The following is a 26,960-nucleotide window of genomic DNA, read 5'->3' on the forward strand; positions in this document are numbered from 1 at the left end:
AACTTCTCTGTTCCATGAACAAACTTTCCAAACAGTAAATGTTATTTCTTTATTTTAATATTTCAAAATGCATCTATAGTGATGAACACAAAATCACAGAATGGTTGAGGTTAGAAGGGATCTCTGGAGGTCATCCGGTCCAACACCCCTGCTCAAATAAAGCCACCTAGAACAGGTTACCCAGGAACATGTCCAAAGGCAGTTCCATTGCCTTGCAAGTAAAATCACTTTAATGAGCTCAAGCATGACTCTTTTATATGTTCAAGCCTTCTTTCATTTCAGACAGGTCATTCAGTTAACAATTGTTTAAGTACGTTATTATCAGGATATTATGAAAAGGTTCTTCACGGAGAGGGTAGCAGGCAACAGGTTCCCCACAGAAGTGGTCATGGCACCAAGCCTGATGGAGTTCAAGAAGCATTTAGACAATGGTCTCAGACATAGAGTTTAGTTTTTAGGTAGTCCTACATGGAACCAGGAGTTGGACTCAATGATCCTTGTGGATCCCTTCCAACTCAGAATATTCTATGATTATAATACAAATACTTCAGTACTTTTGACGGAAGAAAATAGCAAAGAGGTGGAAACATTCTGGAGTGAAATCCCAAGATCCTATATTTTCATTGGTTGTTGAAACTTGATTGCTCCTATAGATGGTAGTGTTAAGCCTTTAGTTAAGCCTAAGTAAATAAACATAAATGTGCTTGTTTGTAGTTTTTTGTTGTTGTTGTTTGTTTTCAGAAAGAAAGTCACTAAAAATATTTTGACATGACACTTTTTATGCAGGGTGAATAATGTAATTTGTATTTTTAACAGTACAGCCTCAGATAATACAACTTAAAAATGAAACCACATTTGAGAATGGGAAAGCCACCCTCATCTGTGAAGCAGAAGGAGAACCTATCCCAGAGATTACTTGGAAAAGGGCCACTGATGGAATAACTTTCTCTGAAGGTGACAAGGTAAATCAGCCTTTAAAATATCTAAACACATGTTGTCTGAGCAATCTTCTTTTCATAAGCAGAAAAATAATTGAAAGAAACTGGAATTAACTTTAGATGAAATTAGAAGGAACCAATACTTCCTGAGGTAATATGAGAGATGTGGAAATTCAAAATCTTTAACTATAAAAAAAATAAAAAATGAAAGAAGGAAGGAAAGAAAAAAGCAATTAAAGTGCTGAAAGGCACTGTACTTCATCAAATAGTTCCTACTAAGGGTTTCAATTTCTTTTTGATTGCAGTGGCTGCCCTTAGCCCTCCTTGACTATATTTAGAATCTGTCCAGTATTTCTCAAAATGCTATAGATATCTGAAATAAATAAATAAATATATATATAAATATATATGTCTCCAAACACTTTGAAGAGCTTTCTTTCCCACTTATTTTTTTTTCTTACTTCTTTCTTACATTTTCCCTCACAAAGAGCAAAGTAGTTTATAACTACAAATTGAAACCGTTTTCCCATTGTGATTTACCATTTTCAAGTTTTATTATAAAAGTAAGTTGAGTAGAAAAAGATTACAGTATGATAATGGAGAAAGTCAGTTACTGTGGGAACAAGAGCTGTAATTAGATGGAATGGTAAGCAAAAGGGAAGGGTATAATGTTATTCTTAACCATGTAGATTAGTTTCTACAGAGCTTTTTAAAGCATGATTTTCTTTTAATGTTTAAACAAGTATTCTTAATTTCTTTACATAAAACATAGAATTTATCTGCACTAGTTAAAGCCTGAGCCTCTCTGGTTTGCTAATTCAGAAATTAGACTCTACATAATGTATACAGACAGTCCACTTGCAGATGTTTGCATATTAATAGCTGTTGCTTAAAAAAAAAAAGTCAAACCTACACAGTGATCAAGCAAATCAGGGAATTAGATACCGAGTAAGTCACTCAGTTTATAGGGTATTATTGTATATTACAGGAATATATATTTCCATTATTTGTGTTCTAAAAGGACAATGTCTTACCTGGTCTAGTCTCCTACTTATCCTTTCCTGGCACTGAGGCAGTTTTTGTGAGGCTTTGCCTATCATTTTCCTGCTCTATGATTTTCATTTCAGAAAAACATAATGCTATTTATATTTTTAATTAGTTTTGCACTAAAATAAAACTCCTTAAATACTTAAAGTCAAAGGTGATCTTTCTAATACACAAAGACTACACTTGGTTCAAAGGTCACAAACATAGCTTTTTGCTTATGTTTGGAATGTTCCTAAAATTAATTAGTTATATCAGAAAATGAAAATGAAAGCAAATTGCAGAAATAAGCCAAACACATTGATTCAGTTGAAATCTGAAATTTATCCAGTGCTCATATAGTATGGCATTCCATTCTTAATTCAAACTGCAAGTGGTTAAACTCTCTAGACCTGTCAGTGTTACCTACATGCCATTTTTTTCAACAGTGATTCAACTGAATAGTACTGAAAACCAAACTGAAACCTATATTGAGTTGCTACTAGTGTGTTTTCATGCTGTATACAGATGATAAAAAGAACAAGAATGAATACAGTTATGTGGTTTCATTTTGTTCTTGCCAGTGAAGGAATTTTCAGTATATTGCTCCTGGGCAACTTTTTGCTGAATGCTGAATAACTGTTCTGAAATACTGTATGTCTTGAGCTATAAAATATGCTATTACGTTGACCACGTGGCCCTCCAACACTGTAAAGGGACAAAGCCTTGACTTGAGTTTTCCTACCAAGTTTTTGAATAGGTTAACAGGGAAACAAACTGACAGTGAATAAATTGTTGAATAATACAGCAGTGTTCTGCACTAGAAAGAAAAGGAAAAAGTGAGTTGAAGAAAATGTGAGTGTAACAGCCTTAAACTGAATTTATTTATAATATATGTGATAACTTAAAATAATCAAAGAATAGACTATCCTGAGTTGGAAGGGACCCACAAGGATCATTGAGTGCAACTCCTGGCTCCACACAGGACTACCCAAAAATCAGAAACCATGTGTCTGACAGAGTTGTCCAAATGCTTCTTGAACTCTGGCAGGCTCAGTGCCATGACTTGGGGAACTTGTGCCCGACCACCCTCTGGGTGCAGAACCTTTCCCTAACACCCAGCCTGACTCCATGCCCTGTGGCTCCATGCCGTTCCCTTGGGTCCTGTCGCTGTCCCCAGAGGGCAGAGCTCAGTGCCTGCCCCTTTGCTCCCCTCGTGAGGGAGCTGCAGGCTGCCATGAGGCCTCCCCTCAGTTGTGAGCTGAATAAACCGAGGGACCTCAGCCACACCTCAGATATCTCTAGACCCTTCACCTCCTTCGTAGCCTTCCTTTGGATGGCTCTAATAGTTTTATGTCCTTCATATATTGTGGTGCCCAAAACTGCACATAGTGCTCAAAGTGAAGACACACCAGAGCAGGGAAGAATGGGACAATGTCCAATCACCAGACATACTTGCGCAAGTAGAAAAATTATTGTCCACATTCAGTGAATTCATCTTTTGAACATCTTTTAGTATTTTTTTTTTAAATTAATATAGACTGTACCTTACAAACATTTTTCTTGAGTTAAGAATTTCTTTAGGGAATGATACTGATTATAGTTTTTTTTTTTTTCTGTAGAAGATGGAAGAACTGCTCTAACCATAACGATAACATAATGATGATTTAAAGTAAAAAAAAAAAAAAAAAAAAGCTGTTATTTTTTAATTATAGTTTTATTAGATTATTAAATTTACTATTTAGCTTCTCAGTCTTGTTCTTGTTTTGCTAAAATGCAAGTATACCTTCTATACCTTCTATGGGTAGTTACAAGATGTGCTGTTTGAAATGTTTGACAACTCCATAAACTTGAAATGTTGCATAAAGAATCTCTAGTGGGGAGAAAAAAAATGTAACGGTATTTTTCTTCTGAATAAAAGCCAAAAAATTATTTTGATCAAAGAAAATATGGACAGCCTATTAAGGAACAACCAAATTATATAATGACTCCTCCTTTCCTTTCTCTCTGTCCAAAACCAGGTGGATTGAATATAATACTGCAAAATTTGAGTGATCATTTGGTTAATTGGATTCTCTGTGCTACTTTAAATGAGATTAAATATCAGTGTGTTATCTATGTCTTTGTGATTGATGAGCAATTACTTTTTCCTGTATGAAAGAGAGTTTTACTATAGTATTGGTTAATGTGACTGTCTTCTTTTGTCATTAATTCAACATTTATTACCAAAATTCCAAGTTTTTCCCAATTAGGAAAAAAAAAAAAGTGGTAGTTTCCTTGAGATTGTCAGAACCTATGGGATTGCACAGATGCAGACTGCTGTATCTCTTGCTAAAAATATTTTCTGTAATCTGCAAAACATAATACAGAGTTTTGCTTTGTAACAGTTTGGACGTGAAATTTAGTAAGATTGTAGTGAGCTGTTCTGGACTTTGCCATCCTAAATCTTGACAGTAATTACTCAGACTGGTCACTGCAATCTTTCTGGTAATAGCTGAATGTCATGATTTGTAGTGAGTAAGAATTTTTGCAGGCTTGTTTGATTTTTTCTTCCCTTACTGCTAATGGTAGACCCTTTACAGGTTTACAGTCACTTGTCATGACTATGCAAAAGACGTTCAAGTCCTTTATATAGCTTCTTGTTATTCACTTTGCAGTTCTTGACACTCCTGTGTTGTCTAGTTACATGCTTATGTGTGTTTATATAGGTGCCAGATGTAATATACGAAAGAATGTGAGTCCAATAAACACTGTGGACTCATATGACTCATATTGTTGATTCACAGTAAATCCCGGAACACTGTAGAGTTCCAAAGAGCTTGGAGAAACCAATGAGTGTGGCACTAACTAAAAGGATAACTAAAGTCTGTACGACTTGTTCTGAAGCAAAACACTAGGAAAGCTGAAGAAGATTCGACTGGCGGCTAGCAAACGTGACGCCCATCTACAAGAAGGGCCGGAAGGCAGACCCGGGAAACTACAGGCCTGTCAGTTTGACCTCAGTGCCAGGAAAGCTCGTGGAGCAGATCCTCCTGAGAGTCATCATGCAGCACTTGCAGGGGAAGCAGGCGATCAGGCCCAGTCAGCATGGCTTTATGAAAGGCAGGTCATGCCTGACGAACCTGATCTCCTTCTATGACAGAGTGACGCGCTGGGTGGATGAGGGAAAGGCTGTGGATGTGGTCTACCTTGACTTCAGCAAGGCTTTTGACACCGTCTCCCACAGCATTCTCCTCAAGAAACTGGCTGCTCTGGGCTTGGACTGGCGCACGCTTCGTTGGGTTAGAAACTGGCTGGATAGCCGGGCCCAAAGAGTCGTGGTGAATGGAGCCAAGTCCAGTTGGAGGCCAGTCACTAGTGGCGTCCCCCAGGGCTCGGTGCTGGGGCCGGTCCTCTTTAATATCTTCATCGATGATCTGGACGAGGGCATCGAGTGCACCCTCAGTAAGTTCGCAGATGACACCAAGTTAGGTGCGTGTGTCGATCTGCTTGAGGGTAGGAAAGCTCTGCAGGAGGATCTGGATAGGCTGCACCAATGGGCTGAGGTCAACTCCATGAAGTTCAACAAGGCCAAGTGCCGGGTCCTGCACCTGGGGCGCAATAACCCCAAGCAGAGCTACAGGCTGGGAGAGGAATGGTTGGAGAGCTGCCAGGCAGAGAAGGACCTGGGAGTGATGGTGGATAGTCGGCTGAATATGAGCCAGCAGTGTGCTCAGGTGGCCAAGAAGGCCAACGGCATCCTGGCTTGTATCAGGAACAGTGTGACCAGCAGGGCTAGGGAGGTGATCGTCCCCCTGTACTCAGCTCTGGTGAGGCCGCACCTCGAGTACTGTGTTCAGTTTTGGGCCCCTCGCTACAAGAAGGACATGGAGGTGCTTGAGCGGGTGCAGAGAAGGGCGACGAAGCTGGTGAGGGGCCTGGAGAACAAGTCCTACGAGGAGCGGCTGAGGGAGCTGGGCTTGTTCAGCCTGGAGAAGAGGAGGCTCAGGGGTGACCTTATCGCTCTTTTTAGGTACCTCAAGGGAGGCTGTAGCGAGGTGGGGGTTGGCCTGTTCTCCCATGTGCCTGGTGACAGGACGAGGGGGAATGGGCTTAAGTTGAGCCAGGGGAGTTTTAGGTTAGATGTTAGGAAGAACTTCTTCACTGAAAGGGTTGTGAGGCACTGGAACAGGCTGCCCAGGGAAGTGGTGGAGTCACCATCCCTGGAAGTCTTCAAAAGACGTTTAGATGTAGAGCTTAGGGATATGGTTTAGTGGAGGGCTGTTAGCGTTAGGTCGGAGGTTTGACTCGATGACCTTGAGGTCTCTTCCAACCTAGAAAATTCTGTGATTCTGTGATTCAATAATATATATATATATTTTTCCGTAATGCTATTAGTGATAGTTGCCATGAGTTTGCTGCAAATAGATCTTGTCAAACTGATCCAGTATACATTAAAAATCCCAGTTATTTTATACCAAAGTTAACTGAGTCACCGAGCTAATCATCTAAGCATTAGAGTTGGTGACAAATGGATTGCCAGCAGGCTTGGAAGTACAGTTATAAATAGGGGTGCACATACCTCTCTGAACTGTTATAATGCATGAAGGATGACTTGTTCTTACCTCATGCTTGCCACCTTAAGCCCCTTTAGACCACGTGCTTCTTGACAAATGGGGAAAAAAATCAGCAAGCAAGCAAATTTGATAGATACACTGTTAAATAGTATATCTGTACAAAAGAAACAAAGAAATATCATTAAAATGCCAATTTATAAGAGTGTGGGGTTTTGAGTACAGGTCATGTTCAGTAACAGATTTAGGCATTTACAGCTTGAGCATTCCTGTGCCTAGTCATTACACAGTCTGAAAAAGGAATTCAAAAATCCAGAATTCTACCTCTTGTTTACATGGTGAGGGGAGAATCATTTGTCTTACAGAGGACCTGGAGAAGACAAGTACACTGTACAGAGACAACTGCTAAGGACAGTAAATGCGTATATGACCCCATTCCTGCTACAGCTTAGATAGCAGCATTGGGCTGCAGAGACACATCTGGAGTATCAAGTATCCACATAGTCCTTTTGAGGATAGCTACCCAAGAAATACCCTTGAGTTAGGTGGGGAGCACATTTTAAATAATAGCCTTGTTTAAAGAGTAACCACTGATGAAGGAAGAGATCTGAATGTGAGATTATTTCTAGCCTTCACAAATTCAAAATAATGTTTTATTTTAAATGATAGATCTTATAACCAGAACATCAAAACATAGTTTTTTCTGAGTTTGAAATGGTAATGTCCAAAAGAATGGAAAATATGCACTAAAGTCATAGATGGAAGAAATAACCCTACTAGGCTTAAGGAAGATAATGGGTAGGAGGTCTATAATGATCTCTTTGTAAAATACAAATTTGATAAAGGATTTTCAGTATATCAGATCTGGGTATTTGAAGCCAAATGATTTCAAACCAGACTCAAAGAACCCTCTTCCTCTCTTCTTTTTTCAGTTAGCCTATGGAACAATCTACCACATGGTGTAGTCTCTCTTTCTTTGAAAATTTGAAATAAAGGTTTCTTTCTCCTTCCTCTGACCACTGTTGAAAGTTTAAATGGCAAAGTTTTCCAGGCAGTCACATTAGATGACCTCTATAATCCCCTTAAAGCTTTATAACTCATAACTACATGAGAGTGGGTAAGCCTGAGTAAATGAATGATTATGTGTGACAGAAAGCATTTGGCTCACTCTTAAAGAATTGAAAATTGAAATGGAGATTTACTCCAAGACTAGAGCTTCATCTGCTGTTGCAGTGGCCTGTGCACTTCTAGTGCCCAACTCCCCCGTATTGCATGTCCTGTCACTGAGGTGCCTGCCTGGCCATTGCCCTTTTCAGCTGTGATTTAAAATGGTGTGATCCTACAGACTTCTGTGCATCCAGGAGGCCTGGACCTTTTCCCAGTAAAAAGAGGAGGCAGGAGAAGATTTGCAGTTTGTGGAACAGAAGGAAGGATAGTGAGTGGATTTGATTTGCTGTAATCACTTATAAAATGGGTTTTGGATATATACACACACTTCTGCACACATCCCTGCATGACAGCGCATCCCAATTCTCTAATACAAAAATGTCATTGATTCCTGTGAATACAGCAGAAGCATTAGGGCAAAGTTTCATGGTGTAATTTCCTAGTGTAGTACCAGCAGAATTACGAAAGCTAACCAATGTTTTTAATTACCATTTCAAGCCCTGTTTTGGAATACAAATAGCAATAACAGATGGGGCTTGATATGAGACAGTAGCTCCGCTATATGCAGCATGTGTCCAAAGAGACAATCTTTACCCTAAAGAATTTACAATCTAAACATGTAAAATGAATGAAAGAAGAAAAAAAAATCAATGCACATAGATCACAGTCGAGTATCTGATACTCAGTTTTGATAATGTTTCATATATGGGAAAACTAGTTTAAAAAAATGGGCGGGAGGGAATACTACTTTATTTTACATATATTTGATACAGATTCACCAAATGTCTTTAAAACACCTTGCACTATTCTACTTGTATCCACAAGTAAAAAGATCTCAGATTTTAAACTTCATAATGAAAACTATATAGTTTGAGTTCTGCTTCCTTCCAAATACCATCCTGAGTGTCCCTGAGTAATCTCCTATGACATTGTTTCTAAATATTGCAGAGCCCAGACCAGCAATTAAATTATTTTCCAAGTTTGAATTCACTTTATATTGCCATAAATCACAAGTAGTTTGAGTTTGTCGTTTCTCATAGTTGTCATGATAAGACAATAGGAAAAGGATTTGGGGTTTGTTTGGTCTTTCCTCTTTGAAAGGTCAACTCCGTTTTTTACCCAAGCCTGTTAACATTGCCTCATCTGTCACAAATATTAACAAAAAGAATTGGATTTTTTTTTTTAACTCCCTATGTATTTCCCTATATATTCTATTGTCACCTCATAAAAGAATCAATGTTATAGAAGCAGTATTATAGTAAATGTCGGTGATTTATCTTGTCTTTATTTTGAGATAGTAATGAGAGCTCTTATATTCTTATGTCAAGGATCTCCTCTGTATTTGAATGATAACTCACCTAGAAAGAGGAAACATAAATGTATTGAGGATATTTTAATTGATTGCAGGAGATTTCTTTCTTTTTACAAGCTATACAAATCCTAGTCTTTGTAAGTTCATCTCTGGAACATCTCTTGAATAGTTGGAAAAATGTAAGGGGCAAATTCCCTTGCCTTACTGAAGAAAATTGTTATAACCTGTTTTATGTATGTGGTTTGTGAATAGCTTCTACTTACAATGCCAAAGACTATTTTTGCCATTATAAGATCTGTTCAGGCCTGCAGGCCAGAACAGTTTATGTAGGCTGCTGCAATTGGCTCATACAACACAGTTGACTATGCAGTTGAGACACGGCAAGCAGTGCAGCCAGGCATCATTGTCTGGGTAGACAGCTGGGCACTGGTTGGGTAGCTGAGATGCAGCAACAGCTGATGGCCATCACTCCAGTCATTCTGCTTCCATGGGAATAAGCAGAGCAACTTGAATCTATTTTTTTGTTGTTGTTCTTGTTTTTCAAATGAAGCATAATGGGCATCACATGCTAAGGATATGAAACGGAAGAGTAAGAATATTGTGACTGGAAGGAGAAGGTAAATAAATGGAATTTTGAGTGAATAGGAAGCATGGGGTTGGCCTTAAATTTAGGTAATAAGTACTGTTGGAGCTATAAAGATTTATATCCTCTGGCATATACAAACCATGGAGCACATCTGAGCACTGAATACTATACTCTCACCAGTCAACAAGTACACAGAAATCTTCATGTGTTGGATTTTCTTCACCTTTTCTATGGAATTTTTTAATGGCATAGTTCAGATACAGTATCATAGTGTTGGGATAAGTTCTTAAAGAGCTAAAAATAGAGTTTACAATTTCAGGAGATGACAGTATCTTAGTAGGAAGATTGATTTTAGGGGAGTAAGATAGTGTGCAGTTAGAGGGCTGAGGAAATAAAAAGCAGTTTTCCTGGGTAAGCTGATGAAGCATTATATAAGGAAGGTTGCAAACCAGTGTGGGTATTTCAAAATCATTAAGTAGCATGTGAACCAATCATCTGAGTTCTGCTCCCTCTTTTTGGTAACAATATCTGCAGTGATATTTAAATGAAGCCAAAACTGAAGTCAGATACAATTTTAATGTACCATAGCATCTTCCCTGATGCAAGTTTGAACGGCTGTTATATTGACAACTCCACAATAATTCTCAGTCACATGACCTAAGGGCCCTTAAATTTATTTCTCTTTCAGGAGACAAATGTTCTTTACCCAGAGTAGACCCAAATGGCTTTAAATACACACATCCATATATGTATTCAAGCTATATGAATGGCTGTATTGGTATTACAGTGGTCCCAGAATTATCTCATTTCTGCAAATTTTTCCTTTCAGTGAAACTTTGAAGTTATTTTGCATAGGGGACAGAATTAAGGAGGCAAAGTTGTTGCTCTTCGCTTTTTTAAAGATTGCAAAAAGCCAAGAAAATGTAAGTTTTAATAGCTTTCCTATTTTAAAAGCTTTCACAAACTAGGGGAAAAGGAACATAACTAATTTAATCAATTGTCTTAAATTACATCTAAACTTAAATAAGTACAGAGTTTTTTAATCTGTAAATGGATAATCCTATTTCTAACTAATTTATATTTCAAACTTAAAAACTGTCTTCCATTTTCAATCCATGTTCTTATATGCTAACTATACAGCAAGTAGATATTTTTGGGTACTTTCTGTGGGTTGTGATGTTGCATTTACAGGCTGAAATAAAGCTATATAGCCATATAAGCTTAAAAATAGCTTTTCTTTGCCTGCCAATATTAGTTTTCTCCATTTAATCATCATTGATGATATTCTCTGTTACACTAATGAAGATTGAAATTATCAGGGAACTTTTTATGGACAAGCATTTCCTATGATACCAGTGCAACTTCGACTTGAATTCATTTATTGCTTCTGCTACACAGTATTGTTTCATGAGCTACCGTCTCTGTATCAGTTGTATTATCTGCTACCTGTTTAATAACATTTTCATATAGCTGTTGCTTGTTTGATGAAATAGAGATTCTGCAAGTGATGATACAATAAGCACCACAGCCACATGTTATAAACTGGTGTCATTTGGCAGTGTTGGTGTACTATGAGACATTCTCCAGAGATTTCAGAAATGATAAATCTTTAGATACCATGGAAACCCATGGGAAACGGGAAATATAGGCTATGGCACAACCAGTAATGGAATGCTGTGAAAGTGTATTTTACTCTATTAAAACCCATTAGCATTTTTTTCTGACATGAAAAGCAGTTTGAATACCCTTGCATGTTAGGAGAAAATGGAAAGACTTGTATTTAGACTTCTGGCAAAAACAAGATGAAAGCAAAGGTCCTGGATTCTGTTTTTCAATCTATTGTTTGTCTTGTTTAACAAACTATATAAACTCTGTAATAATTAGTTCTTAATAATGTATTCACGTCCTTAGTATGCTGTTGAAAACATGTTTTACTATTACATTTTCATCTCCCTCTATGCATCCACTCAAATGCTGTTTTTCTATTAATACCAATTCTAAGATTTCAAACGTTATGGTGGCTTAGCATGATAATGCTAATGGACAAGTGTATGTGCGTCATCCATTGTAGCTGAGACTGTGCAACTTAACCTAAAGCACAGTGCAAAAGTCTCACGTCTTTGCACTGGGAAAAGTGAAGACTGCTTGTCCCACCCTTACTGACAGCTTCTGAAATTCAGCTAACAATATTTCTTAGTACTGCATAACTGAACTGCTTGTCTAAGCTCTGATTCATGATCAAAATAAGAACTCCCCTCTACACGTGGGCCTGTGTCATTAAAATTTCTAAATGTCACAATAATATGAATAGTAGTATCAACAATAAGATTTATTTTTGTCTTTACTTTGTATAAATTTCTACTTATACAAATCAAGTTGTGACATCTGTGCCAAAAGTCAATGAATTAAAAGTGTGTATAGTAATCTTTACCTTACTGTAAGCTGTCTTTCTAACATGCTTTAATATACCTTATAGATAGATGATACATCACGTTATAACCTCAGGGTTATCTTACATGGTAAAAATGTATTGAATTAACATAATATTCTATAAATGTTCTCTTACAATAGTATACAAAAGTAGTAATTTATTTAGAAATTGACAATAAAAATCCAATTTTGTCAATACGTATTGCTCTAAACTGGAAAAAATACCATTTCACTAGCATAATTCAAAAGCCCCAGTTGGAGTTACAATCTGTTGATCAATGTATATTTTCTGTATTAACTTAGACAATGTGAACATGAATACAGTATCTCACTGGAAACTACAGTGACCTTAGAGTTTTTAATGAAGGGGGAAAAAAAAAAAAAAGCATGAATACCAATTAGGCAAGCACATTTACAATATGAAATATGCCATATTATTTAGGCCACAGTTATCAGTGCTTCCTTATGTTGTTTCTTTATCACAGTTTAGAATTATTCAATACCAAAACTCTACTAAGACTTTAGTTGGTTAAAAGTATAATGATCTCACCCAAAATCAATACCGTAGGTATTTAAAATGAAAACTTCTAAGAAAGCTAATATGCATGGATATCTGTTGAGAATTTCTGTGCCCTCAGGTCATTGTGTTTACTAAGTATGTTCTAATAATGTTAAAAAATCCTTACTAATTCTGCATGAAAATATGCTGGTTTATACAAGCAGATTAGTCCTATTGCCTTGATTACCTTTAGCATATTTGTTAAAAAGAAATTGTGTGGTCATAAAACATTACAGTCATTCACCTTGTAGCAAGTGCTAAAATATTAAATAACTTTTTTTTTTTTCTCATGAGATATCCTCAACAAATGTATTTTTTTGACATTTTTATTGGAAACTGTGTTTCCTGGGTAGTAGACTAGTAGAGAAAGAAAAAAGTCTCGCCTATACTAACAGCCCTCCAAGAGGCCATTTGCTGCCAACAGCCTTCTCTGAAGCTGGCTGTGGTGGCTTGACTTTGGCCAGTTCCCAGCCACCTACCCAGCTGTTCCTCTCACTACTCACAGACAAAACAGACAACTTGGGAAGAATTAATTTATTGTCAGTTAAGAATAGAGTGGGATGGTGAGAAACAAAGACAAAGCTAAAACATCTTCCCTCCACCCTCATTTCCAGGCACGTCTGTCTTGACCGATTCCTCTGCCTCCTCTACCCAACCCCCTGACACTTGCAGGGGAATAGGAAATGGTGTCTATGGTCTGTCATTGTCTTGGTCTTTGATGCACCATCCTCATACTTTTCCCTGTTCCTGGGTGTGGGTTCTCCCCACAGGCAACAGTCCTTCACAAAATGCTCCAGTGGTGTTCTCTGCAGGTTGTGGTCCTTCAGGAACAGACTGCCCCAGCACGGATCCCACGAGGGCTGCAGGTTCAGCCAGGGGTATGCCCCATTGTGGGCTCTCCTTAGGTTGCACCTTCCTTCAGTCCTCCATGGACTCCTGTGTGGAGATCTGCTCCAGCATGGTCCTGTAGGGGCATATCTGCTTGGGCACCTGGGGCACCTCCTGCCCTCCTACTCCTCTCCCCTTGCTGTCTGTACAGGGCCGCTCCTCACACCACTCCCCTCACCGCCCCCTGCCGTGCAGTGTTTGCCCTCCCTTCCCCAGGCTGCCCCCTAGGTGAGGCACCACCATCTTGGCTGCAGGGCCCAGCTGGGCCTGGCATGGGGCTGGGACTGGGACCATCTGGGGCTGGCATGGGGCAGCCTTGGCATCACCTCATACAGGAGCCTGGTTGCCAAAACCTTGCCGCATAAACCCAATACACCAGTGCACCACCCTCTAAGGTCCCTTGCTTTGGTGAAGGATTTCTTCAACAATTTCACATACTCTTTCTCACCTTCCTCACCCAGAAACTCATTACCATCATCCACACGGTCTGTTCAGTTTGTGTGTTGTTACTGATCTGTTTGTTTAAGCAATGTACTATGCATAGTTCCTGGTAATTTAAATCAGTAATATATACTCCTTTAATTTCCTGACTTGTTCAGTTCAGTAAGAAATGCTATAAGCCAACTCAAAATAAGCTGTAGATTGGTGCTAGGGTTTGGTTTCTCAGGGTGATACTTCCATAGCAGAATGACATATAAATTTTTTGTACTGCAATGTTGCAATGTCTGCTGTCCAACTTGTTTGAAACTCTAGTAGCAGCAAGTTTTTCTATAATAGGTTCCACCCAATTTGACTGATTTTTACAGAATAATCTTTTATTTGTATCTGTATATATAAATAAACATGACAATGTAGATAGAGAAACTGTTGAATGATAATAGATAACTTGACAACAAATGTTCCCATGCCCTTTCGGATCTGTTCGGGTTAGCTAGTTTTCTTCATTTTTCTTTCAACTTCAATAATTTCCTGTTGTTTCTTGAGTTGCAAAAAGCCCTACAGACTTCTCTGGGTTTGTGAGCAAAGATTTTTTGATCTTTGAGGTCTGACATTTGGATCTGTGTCCTATTGCAGATAATTCCCCAGCCCCTCATCCACTTGAGTTATGCATTTCTTGCTTTCTGTGCCTTTCCCTCCCCTAAGAAAGCCTTGTTGCTTGTATCTCCCTGCAGGGCTCCACCTCATCCCAATTTCCAGACAGACTTCCTATCTGCTGTCTAGCCATAGTCATTTTAATAAAATATAAATCACCTTTACAGAAAAATGGAAAAGGATCCCTAGCTGCATACAGCTTCTGAACAAACCTGTAAGAGAAGCTCAAATTCTGATGCTTTTGTTTTGAAGAAAGCAGATGCAGTGCTACTCAGTTTGGGCTGTTCCATGCATTACATAACTGCTTATCTTCACCATACCAGTCATTCCTGCAACTAAAGCTAAACTGAATAATGGTTTGAATCTAAGTCATATGAAAATGAAATATATGTTTTTACAAATGCATGAAGTTCAGGTTGAGGTTCTTGGAGTAGTTGTAATTTTAAAGATGAATTCATATTCTTACAGAAGAGCTTTGTGAGCCAAAAGGGGTATACAGCCTTCCAAGAATCTGTTATTGGTCCAAGTATGTATTATCAATTTAAGTAAAATAAAGCAAAACATTATTCTTAGTCCAGTTACACTACCAATACTTTTCTCCAAGATACAGAAGTACTACAGAAAAAAGATAATTACCCTTACAGTTGAAGTTGTTATTCAAAGGCTTCCTAGTTTTCTTCTCATTGTTATAATCACCTTTCCTGTGCTCCCCTGAGACCTGTGGTTGAGTGCTAATTTTCCTCAATAAAAAATGGAGAGAAGGGTTTAGAATTCATCAGCTTCCTAAGTTTTTCAATTCTTCTCCAGTGAAAAGTACAAATGGCTTAACCTGACACCTTTAAATGAAACCTAACTAATACTGTGGTTCCTTTCCTGCCTTGGGTCAAGTTGAAGTTATTTTTGCCTATTTTGTACTGCAGGCAGCTTAAAAGTGGTGTTTTATTTTTCTCTCTTCTTTTTTTTTTTTTTTTTTTTTGTTGATCTTTTTTTTTTTTTCCTTCTAATTTGTTTCTTGATTATTTTCATTGGTTAGTTATTTAAAGTTACAAAGACGCCTCCTCCAGTCCCAATTAATATAAAGAGGTAATGTGTATTAGTTACACATTTGCCATGGAAGGTGCACACAGCTAAGCAGAAATTAATTCAGGTAGTCACCTGATGACAAGGTAACTTGCTGTTTTAAGACTTGCAATCTTAAAGCAAACTGAACTCACCTCATACCTAGTCAACCCCTGTCAAGTCCTGAGACCATGCACTGCTGGATCCATACAGAGCCTTTACTAGTAATAGTGAAATCATATTTACTGGGCTACAATGCCCACCTGGAGGAAAGCTGGGATCCTATTACTTGATGTTTCCATGTTCTTTTTACAGTTTTTTACCTGACCAGGGGAGCTCTGTATGGGCAATTCAGCATGGTATGGTCATATAGTTTAATCATACTAATTATTTCTATGGCTGAAGTAATATTCACTTAAGATTTGAATAGATCTGAACAGAAACAGGATGAGGTTGAAGTTTCTAATCTGAATAGCCATACTTGTTGCTACATAAATCATATATATTTAATAATGATATTTTTTTTTCAAGTGAACTCTCTGGAGAAATCACTGGAGAATAAATTCTGGTAAATCACAGTATTTTGAGTCTGTGCTAGCAGATACCAATCCTAGACCAGTTTGTTATGAAGCTGCAAACATTTCTCAATCATTTTAAAGATTTAAAAAGCTGGGATATAATCACTTATGTGTCATTCTCGTTTAACCAAGGAATCAAATTGCAGTAAGGTTTCATTGCCTAAAATAAGAGAAAGTTGTATAGTAAAAAGTGGGAGGGGGAGCGTTGCATGTTTTTTTGGTTTGTTTTGTTTTTATTTAATAAGACTATTGTGCTTGCTGGTCTCATTCCTGATGATCTTGCTGGTCATCTGTTAATGGCATCATAGTTGCAATAGATTCAGATCAGTGACATTCTCAGGAATAACACCACTAAGTCTTTTAAATCAGTAAAATCAGAATTTGTAATTACGAAGTGTATATGTAATTATGACAGATGTAATGTTTCTGTTATCCTTTTAAACACTTGTTTGTGCTTGCTATTGTTATTTTTATGGCCAACACTAATGCACGTTTCCCTCTACAAGGTTTTATCATATGATGCTAAATTTTTTGACATTAATAATCATCAACAGTTTCTTTATTGTGATTTTGATTTTCAGTTGAAGTAATCTTGAATGGCTGATAATCATATTTCCTCTGTTATTTTTCTGTCATACACTTCTGTGAGTAAAAGCCAACCAAGAAAAGAACTTCAGTTTTCTGTCTTATGTCTTAGTATGTGGTTTTGGTGTATCAGATATGCTGTGTCATCTCACTGCTTAACAATGTAGGTTTGAAAGAAATGCCATCATGAAATCAAATATCAAATCATAATTTCTAAAAGTTATATGAAGCTTGCAAGAATACTTTTTTTTTTTTTTGAGATTATACATGCTGTTAACAACCTGCATAGAACCTGCTACAATTTTCAATATGATTTCTATGAGTAGCTGCTATGCCTGCAGATGAACAGAAAATCCAAACAACAGTATTTTTTCTTCAAGATTATTTTTTTGTGACTTTCCTGGTGTTACACTATATATCTACAAACAATGGGTTCTTCATTAATTTCATCCTTGTGGGAAGACAAATTTCTAGCCAATTCAGGAATATGCAGCATGCTGAAATTAAATGAGCTGCAGCTCTAAAAGAATCACATGGTCTCCTATAAAAATCAATGAAGTCCAAGACACTACTGTAACATTATTCTGATTCATTGGACCTTAAGGCACGTAGCAATACTCTGGAATTTTCTGCTGTCTCCAACAGGTACATGGATAGAATACATTTACCTGAAGAGAATGGGAAATATTGTGAATATACCATCCATAATCCAGAAGGGAGCTTCCATCAGCTTCTACACGATGATGGCTGTTGTGACCAACAGCCCTTTCTCATCATCAAAGGTAGATTTTCAGACTAGGAATTTCTGGTCACATATTTAATAGACTTCTGGAATTTTATCATCATTTAGTATCAGCATGTTAGGTTGTGAAAGGTCTTATCTTTCATGCTGCTTCAAGGAACAGTTTCACGTGCAATTATGATCTGCTTAAATATCCCATAAAAGAAACGTCAGACTGAAGTACCTGTTTTGAAGTTTTCTTCCTGTGTGGATATCAACACAATCTGAAATCAGAAAGCTTCCTAAAATCTGTGATTCTTGAAATTCCAAAGATGATTCTGGTAATCAGTATTTGTTTACATTCCATGACACATACTCAGAACACGACCAAGACAACGAGTTCTTGCTTTGGCAATTTTTGACTATTTGCTCTGAAGAAGGAAGAACTAAGCATAAAGTTAAAACTGATTCATTTTTCTTTTTCCACTTCTTTTTCCCCTGTGTGTGGATCTTCTACCATCTACATCTACAGCAGCTCCTTTGAATTTGAACTGGAAAAAATCCTGCGGTTTTTGCTGAAGTTATTTACTCTCGGAATGACTGTTCTTGAGTATGTTGCACCATGTTTTACAAAAGAAACAACGCTCTGAATTCTAAGCCACTATTCATCTTTTCTGTTGCTAACACATGCAGTCTGTGTCCAAAATAGCACTAAAGTACACAAGGTGTCAGAAGATATATTTGGTAACTATAGCGACAGGCAAAGCTGATGTGCAGTGGCATAGCCATGGAGAGTAATGGCACTTTGATCACAAATAAATCTTTAAAATTTAAAATAAAAACCAAACAAACTGTAGCAACTTGTTTCAACTTGTCTAGATTTTAAATGCAGGAATTTTTTTGCTATCAGTCTTTCACTTGGCCTTCAAGGGATGGTGTACTTTGTCAGACAAACCATAAACTTTGTAGGAGGGAAGATAATCAACACAAAGTCACAGCTGCTTTAACCATCCAAGTAATATTATCTAAATCCAGCAACAAACAAGGCACCACTTTCTGCATCTGTTCTCACCTTCCACTCTTGCTTTCAGCTAGCTCAAAATGCACATTTTGGCAGCCATACAACTTCATCTCATTTGATGCTACAGTTCCTCAGTGGGAGTTGGAGAAATGGTTGATAAATCAAACTCAACCACTAATCACACCATTCACTTCTTCCCAAGTACAGCTTACTACAATTGAAAAAGAATGACAATTTCTAAGCATCATAATCAGCTAATTCTCCCCTCCTGAGAAATTATACCTTTTAAACTACGATGCCAATAGAATTGTGCAGATTGAACACTCTATGGTATCAGAATATGTTACCCTGTCCCAGAAGCTGCTCATATCTCCTTGTGGATATTGTACTCTCATCACATTGCTATTCCCTCTAGCAATCATACCCTGAAAGCTGCATACCTCTTCTACATGTGGAACCCTTGAAATACATGGTTATCATCATTCTGGTATTACCTTGGGAGCTCTGGAACATGTTTTTGAAGCTGTGCAGTGACCAGTCAGGTCCACATTAGCCAGTAAGGAGATGGGGAATATTCATGTATGGAACTGTGGGTCATGTCAAAAGTTCAGGAAGCACAAGCATCACAGAAAAAGTCAGGTAATAGAATACCATGTGCAGCATGAAAATAATTTAATATTAAATATATATATATTCTAAATATATATTTATTTTTATAGAATCTGTAAAATTAATCTCAAGTGATGAGATAGCTCCCATTTTATAATTACTGTATGATTTGTTTTGGGTTAAGCTATGTTTTCTTAGTAAGAATATTGCAAGTAAAGAGAGATTTCATCCCTTTTTTTAATTTTCAGAAGGCATTTTTTTTTGTTCAATATTGTCATTATTAATATTTTTTCTCAGAGACCTGTAAATACATAGAACTAGGTATTCAAAATATTAAAGATGTTTAGGCTATTTTTTTGTTGTTGTTCAAGGGATGGGTTTTATATGGATAAAGACACAGATCCAGCTGTATTGTAAGCAAAACTCTGTAAAAACCTCTGCTGAAGATTTTTCCTGTGTCTTCTAGCTCTGCGGTGGTCACGAGCTTGTAAAAAAACAAACAAGTATTGTTTTATGAATATTAAAACATTCTCCAAATAACAGTCATTGGAAAATATTTTGATTTCTGAGATTTCATTACTATTTCCAAAAAGCTTTAAAAAATAAATAAATAAATAAATAAAATAAAAGTCTCACTTCTGGGACAATTTTTTTTCTCTCTTTTTTTTTTTTTTTTTTTTTTTTTTCTATAGCAGGTGCAGTACACAGAACGGTCAATTAATTGAAATTACACTTCCAATGTCTTTACATGTAAGCCATTGTTAATAATACTTACTTATGGATCTCTGTAGAGAAATACGTGTATCTGTATGGAACTGTGTTGATCATGTATGTTTTTGAGAGTTCACTGATTATTCGTATTCTGCTATTGTACAGAGTAATTCAGTGAATCAACAGAAATCATGATTATTGAACCACAGAGGCTGTTCTGGTTGTCTGTGTTTTGTTTTTTTTGTCTATTTTTTATATTCTTTCATGCTACTAGGAAATAAAAGCATGTGCACTTATTCTATCTAGCAGAAAACACCTTAGTATATATATTTGCATCTCTCCCACTACAGTATTTGAAAGGAAAAAAAGATTTTTTCCCAATTCAGTAAGAGTGCATTATTGTGTCAGGCAGACTTGAGAGTTACTAACATTATTCATTCATAGAGATTATATTTGTATTTTGACTTCTTACCAGTGGAAATTCCAATGCTGTTTTCCCAGTGTGGATCTCTACTTAGGACTACCGTGAACATGCAGTGTACTTCATTTTTCCATGTCACTTTCTCTGCCTCTTTCAGTTCTGGTCTGCTGCAGTGCCAGAATTGGTGCTAATGTGTTTTGTCCATACTCAGTGCATGATCAAATTAAGCCTCAGAAAGATATTACCAAGGGTTATCAAGTTCTGATGGACACAGGCCCCAAGGTTAGGGCTGCCCCTCTGACATTGTGTATTTGCTGTTAAAAGTTGGATAAAAAGACTGACATTAGGGGTCAATACGAATGCAGACTTCTCCTTTGCCTATATATTCCAATTTTGCTAATGCCATTTACAAATGCAGGAAAATATAACCAGTGTGGTTTCAGTTTTTGCTTAAGGCTAAAACTGTGTGTTATATTTTTGTTCCAGATTCTTCATTCCTCTTTGCAGTAGTCAACTTCTGTGTCTTTTCTCTGGTCTTTCCGAACTGTGCTTCAGCATAATTGTACTGTTATTGTACCTTTTCTATAATCCTAATATGTACTTGGCTTATTTACCTACATTCCTGTTAACCAATTTATACGGTTGGAATGAAATAATACAGACCTACTGGTATTGCTGAAATCCTAGTGACAATTCATCGTAGCCTCTTTTCTCTAGCATTTTTTATATGCGTGCGTTAATCTCTGTGATATTCTGGGAATCCTCTCTAGGCATAGGAAACTATTTCAAAATATGTGTATGTTTTTTAATTTTAATGGAATTTTCTTGGACTGTATTTGCACTCACTTTTGTTTTCTTTCATATTTTTTTTTGTTTTCAGGAATGTTAGCCTCACAGTATATTTGAATAAAGTATTTCAACATATTTACAGAAAAATGAATGGAATTGTAACCATTTAGTCTTGAATGCTTTGAGGTGTTATTGCAATGCATCTTCAGAATAGGACCAGGAAACAGGACTTCCTTAACTGTTCATGAAGCCACAGGGGAATACAGGTTCAGAGGAATGTAGCAGAAAATATCTTGTTACATATTTTTCATTATTTTATAAACAATTTTGAAGAGATCATTTTCAGACACCCTTGAAATAACTAGAAATTAACTTCGGTGAATATCGATGTTTTATGAGTCATGTAGTCAAATTATTTTATTGTTTACAATTTTTATGCATTTTGTTTTTGTTTTTTTTGACTTCGCATAACCTGAATAAAAAAAAATACCTCACTTTTTTGAAATGAACCAAGCAGCCCTCTCAAAATGCTTCTTAACGTGTATTTCATGTTGATGTGGTTATCAAAAACTTCCTATCTTTCTGAGTATTCATTAGGTTTTATTTTCCCTAGTAACAGAAAAAAATATTTTCCCTAAGATTTAATAGTTTTCACTATTTAATATTTTTCAGTATTCAAATATTTGTATTTGAATAAAATATGTTTTTTTATACATGAGAAAGTCATTCTGGGTACAGACCAAATGTCTACATAGCGAAGTTATTTTATATTATAAAATATTAGAAATATAACTATATTAGAAAATAATTGCATAAACTAAAACAAGAAAGTGAATCTATTGGAATAGTTATTTAATTTTAAGGATCTTTGTGAGTCTCTTTATTTTTTTTCTTAACATGAGGTAACACTTATATCTCTTCTTTGGAAAGTATGGAGTTAATTATAGTGAATATATAGTGAATTAGAGAATTTGCTATTAGTGTTGAACCAATAGATAACCAATAACAACTTTGTTGTTATCCAAGTAGTATTGTATCTATGACTCATAGTCACAGGTTGTTTTAGCATATCTATTTTCACAATTTAAAATGTGAGTTCTAGGAGAAATATTTCTAACAAAAGTAAAATCAGAAAATGGCTAAAGTATATGTACACTTTAAGTATGAATAAAGTAGATTTACAGTTGTAAATGTAGATAACTTTTTTTTAAAAAAACAAATAATCAGTAATTAAATAATACTGATATGAACTATGCCATGCAAAGTGCTTGTAAAATATATAGAGATTAGAAAACTTTTGTTTTGTTTTAAATAAATTGCATTTTAATTATACCAAGAAATCCCCCCCCCCCCAAATTGTTACATTCAGTATTGCAGTAGTATAGCATGTTTACTAGTAATGTCATATTTTTGTTCTTTCATCTTTTAAAGGTAAAATGAAAGCAGAATTTTCATCATTAGGAATGAAAAAAGAGATGGGTGATCTTACTAATTTTTATCAATCCAGAGGAATTTAGATTTTCTCCTGCATTAGGATTTCATAACTTTAGTTTATGTGTCTATGCTGTGTGATTTTCACAGGAAACAAAATTCTGTGTCTTTGGACTCTAATTTGGATACTCCTCCTTCATAGAAATCTGATATACTTTATATGACAGCTTTATTTTGAATATTTGAAATCTAAATTGTATGCATTTTTTCTTGCATTCAGTGAGGTAACAATTTGTATATTTATGAATGTATGTATTTATAGGATTGAACATTAAAGTATGCTTCAAGTTTAAATGCAATACAAATAAATAGTTACTGTTTTTCCCTCTTTTCTTCACCTTCCTCAATAATGAAGGTAGGTAAACATCACTATTTTGTATCAACTTTTTTTTTTTTCTTAAATGAAAGAAAAAAATAATTGAAAAAGAAGCTATATTTCCCAAAGCTACAAAACAAGTAAACACAGAGCCAGATTAAAAATAACTGTCTATTTTTTTGTTCCCTCAGGTATACTACTCCATGGAGTTGTAGTGTCAAACAGTAGAGTTTTTTAAACTGTTTTATTTAGTTTTCCCTGCTCTTTTATGCTCTTGAAAGACAAATAGGTTTGGGTCAGGAGGTGGGGAGCCAAGGATTTTTATCAAGTTGATAAATACAAAATTTATCTTCTAGAAAAAGAGAAGCTGGTATTCATTTTTCAGCCCCACCTTCTTCCATGCAATCATATGTAAATGAAATCCAGAAATTCGAGTTGTATTTATGAATCATGATTTTTTTTTTTTTTAACAATGTTGAGCTTCTGTCAAGAAAATATGAGTAATGAAAATAAGAAATCTATGACTGGATTTGTATTTTGATCATAGTGTTGGGGGTATTTCTATTCAGCTTCACAGTTGCACTTTAAGGTCAAGAGAGATAATGCCAACTGTGATACTATGAATTTACATATGTATTTTCATTAACTGCAGCATCATAGCAAAATAAATGAGGTAATAAACAGGTTTTGAGTATGTCACTCATTGTGCCAGTCATAAATTGGTAAATGTGGTGGTTTACCTTGACAGTGTTCCTTTAAGCATGTACTTATTCACATGATTATAGTGCCTCAAAATAGAATGTTTTTTTCTATATATTTTTAATTCATTTGACAAATTTAGAAATTGCTTAGCTGTTAGTAATAACTTCACCACAGGTGAAGAGATGCTTTCAGTCATACTTATCAATGGTGTTTAATATATAAAACATACGTAAATATACATATATGTATAAAACCTTTCTTTTTCCTGAATCAATGTAAACAGAGCCCAGATGGCCGTATAGAAGTCAAAGGGCAGCATGGAAAATCGTCACTGCATATTAAAGATGTGAAGTTGTCAGATTCAGGGAGATATGACTGTGAAGCTGCAAGTAGAATTGGTGGGCACCAAAAGAGCATGTACCTTGATATTGAATGTAAGTTCTAATATTTTGTTTCTCTTTAAAATTTGTTTTAAAAGAAAAAAAAAGTACATTCTTAATGGAAGGTCAGTTGTTCCTGGTAATTCATGTTTAAACTTGCATAATTTAAGAAAGTGTGTTCTTAGTAGTAGTTAGTAATGCTGAATTCTGTGGAGGGATACTGACTTTTTTTTAAGTTGACATGACCCTCGTCAGTGATTTATGCACAAAAGGATTTCATCTCAGATCTGTGATGTTACCCACTTATTTAAGGCTAAACTTAATAACTACAAATTGGCTAAACTTAATATCTTCACATCTTTGGTCTGGTGGAGCCTGCTCTGGATGTATACAGTATACACTGGGATAAGGTAAAGACTGATTTGAGCAACAACTCAGACTTGAGCTGAAACTTCCAAGATGCAACAAAGTTTTTGTATTTTGGGGTTGCTTTTTATTTTTTTTTCTCCTACTTCTTTTACTTAATAATGCTCCTCCAGATATCAAGCCCTTGTTATATGTCCTCATGGAGTTGGAGTTCACAAGTTTGTGACAATTTCATTTGGATAGACTGCTTTGTGGACAGGTTGCTTTATTCAAAACTCTTGATTTTTATCCAGGAGCAAATTAGATTATTTTTGTTTAGAGAAGAGTCTGATGCTTTAGAAGCCATTTATATGAGAGGATATAAATTTCAAATACAGAAAAATTCAGTGTTAAATTGTCTCTTCAAACACCCTTTTGTTCAAACTTCTAAAGCAAAGGTCTAGAAAAAAAAAGAAAACCAAAAATCATTATTCTATTTTGCTAGAAATTTGCAGGATATGTTTATTTTGCTTTTTCCAGAATAGCTTCAGTGAGCCTGTTTGAAAAAAGTGAAAAAAAAAACAAAAAAAAAAAAACAGAAAGGTTGCATGAAAAGTATTTGATTGAATGGTTACACTGAATTGAAGGAGTGTCTTTCCACTGAAATGCAATAGACATTGGAATAAGATCTATAGTACAGAGCTAAGTAATGATTTCAGACTGTCAGCTGAGTAATGTCTTGAGGAGTTTTGAAAGTGACTTCAGTTTACAGTTGCATGTTCCATCATTTTCACAGGAAAACAATGGATGTTGATATAGGAAATAAATCTGAAAGGAAAACAAGAAATTTCAAAGTTCTAACTGGATTTTAAAAATGCAATGATTTGCCAACCCAGAAGGCCTAAGAAATAAATACAGTGTTCATTAATAGCTTTAACATAGCTGTTTTTCAATAAATAGACATTTGAAGGAATTTGAAACTTTGCAAAATAATTTGCAAAAACTCTTTTGGGAGCATATTTAAAATATTTTTTCTTTAATGACACTTACTTGGTGTGCTGATAATTATTTATTTTATATGTATTAAAAGAAAAAAATATTTTACTAGATAAAAATTAAATTGCAGTGAAGCTCCTTCAAAATATCTATAAAATTCCAAATTGTATCCTACTGTATGCATAAGATAACATGGAAAAAATGTTAATTAAGGTTATGTAGCTATTATGCTTTAAAATTCAATTTTTTTATTTTTTTTTTTTTGGTACTAACAAGGGAGATATAGGATGCGTCACAATTTATGAAATATTCCAAATGAAAAAATTTCAAAAAATTCCAAATTTATGAAATATACCAAAAGAAATGGAAAAAAGTCATTAGCAGAGCAGAATTCATATTAAAGTCCATAACAAAAATTCTGGATTGATAGAATGAATTGATGTCATCTAAGACACCTTTCAGGGTGAAATTTTTGTACATAATGCTATGAATTTAAAAGTAATATATTCCAATTGAGTTAATGTGAATTGTGTGGCAGGCTTAATTTGTAATATGTATGGGAACAATCAAATACATATATGTGAAAATGGATTATCATATTGTTTTTAATTATGTATTTATGCCTCAGTAGATATACTTTTTATGCAACTTAAAACTTTTTACAGTTCAGAATTCTTCTGATAAAGTGGTTTTTAAAACACAGAAATATTATTCTATCATCATATAGATGACACATTGTAATGATGATTTTTAATGTATAACACAATATTTTTATTTACCATAAAATTTTGAAATGTCTAAAACCAGAATTTTCATTTCTTGAAGTTTTAACTGTTATTGAAGTTTCAACCAAATATTCTAAGAACATCTGTGCTGGAAAAAATAGAACAGAAGTAGAAACATTTTCATGTCCATTATGTGTCAGGTAATTTTGTAATACAATGCATGTATTTTTGGGGTGATACAACAGAAGTCTGTCTCTATTGGTATTCAGGTTTACCAGTCAGAGCAGTTTTTTAGTTTGCATTTGAAATAACTTTATACTCTTACATGAACTCCAATTGTCCTGCCCAGGCAACAAAACACTTGTGTAATTAAAACGATTTCTGTCCTTTAAAATAGTGTACTCAGAGGAAATTGTCTTCATTCTGGCCTCATCCCTCATCAATCTAGTTTCTGTGATAAATTTCTGTGATGAAACAGTCTCGATAAAATAATCTATTAGTACTTTCTTACCACTGTTTCCATACAAGGCTGTGTTGTCTTAAACATTAGAAGTGCTTTTCTGAACTACAAGTACTTTTTTTTTTTTTTTTTTTTTTGGTAGCAGGTGTCATAGTTACCATAGTATCATTCTGGCTATTTCATTTCATAAGTTGCTGGTTAGAGACTTTCACTAAAAGATACATGTTCAAAAACTAAACGATTGGTATTCAGAGCAAAATGGGAAAAGAGAGGGTAGTTATATGAGATTCTGTGAAGTTGGTATCAAATAAATGTTTTGACTCCCTGTGTATTATTCTCCTAGTGATCTTTTTTCAGCATATTAACTGTAATTACAAATGTTGCTATCAGGGTTGTTTATATATATATTTTTCCAAATATTCATTTACCAAATTGCAGATTTGAAAAATCTTCAAAATACTGTAATTTTAATGATTTTGGTTTTATTCTCTTCAAACCCATTT

General features: G+C 35.5%; 1 protein-coding gene across 3 annotated transcripts in view; it reads left to right on the forward strand.

Annotated features, from left to right (window-relative positions):
• The window catches only part of NCAM2 (neural cell adhesion molecule 2), a 283,943-nt gene that overhangs the window by 169,010 nt on the left and 87,973 nt on the right, over positions 1–26,960 (forward strand). For all 3 annotated transcript variants that reach the window (XM_082784603.1, XM_082784601.1, XM_082784602.1), the window contains exons 8-9: positions 817–962; positions 23,835–23,985. In XM_082784603.1, coding sequence (XP_082640729.1) covers positions 817–962; positions 23,835–23,985 — 297 coding nt within the window. The remainder of the gene's footprint in view (positions 1–816; positions 963–23,834; positions 23,986–26,960) is intronic.

This window comes from Aythya marila, assembly GCF_965140915.1.
Source record: "Aythya marila genome assembly, chromosome: 1".
NCBI classification, from domain to species: domain Eukaryota; kingdom Metazoa; phylum Chordata; class Aves; order Anseriformes; family Anatidae; genus Aythya; species Aythya marila.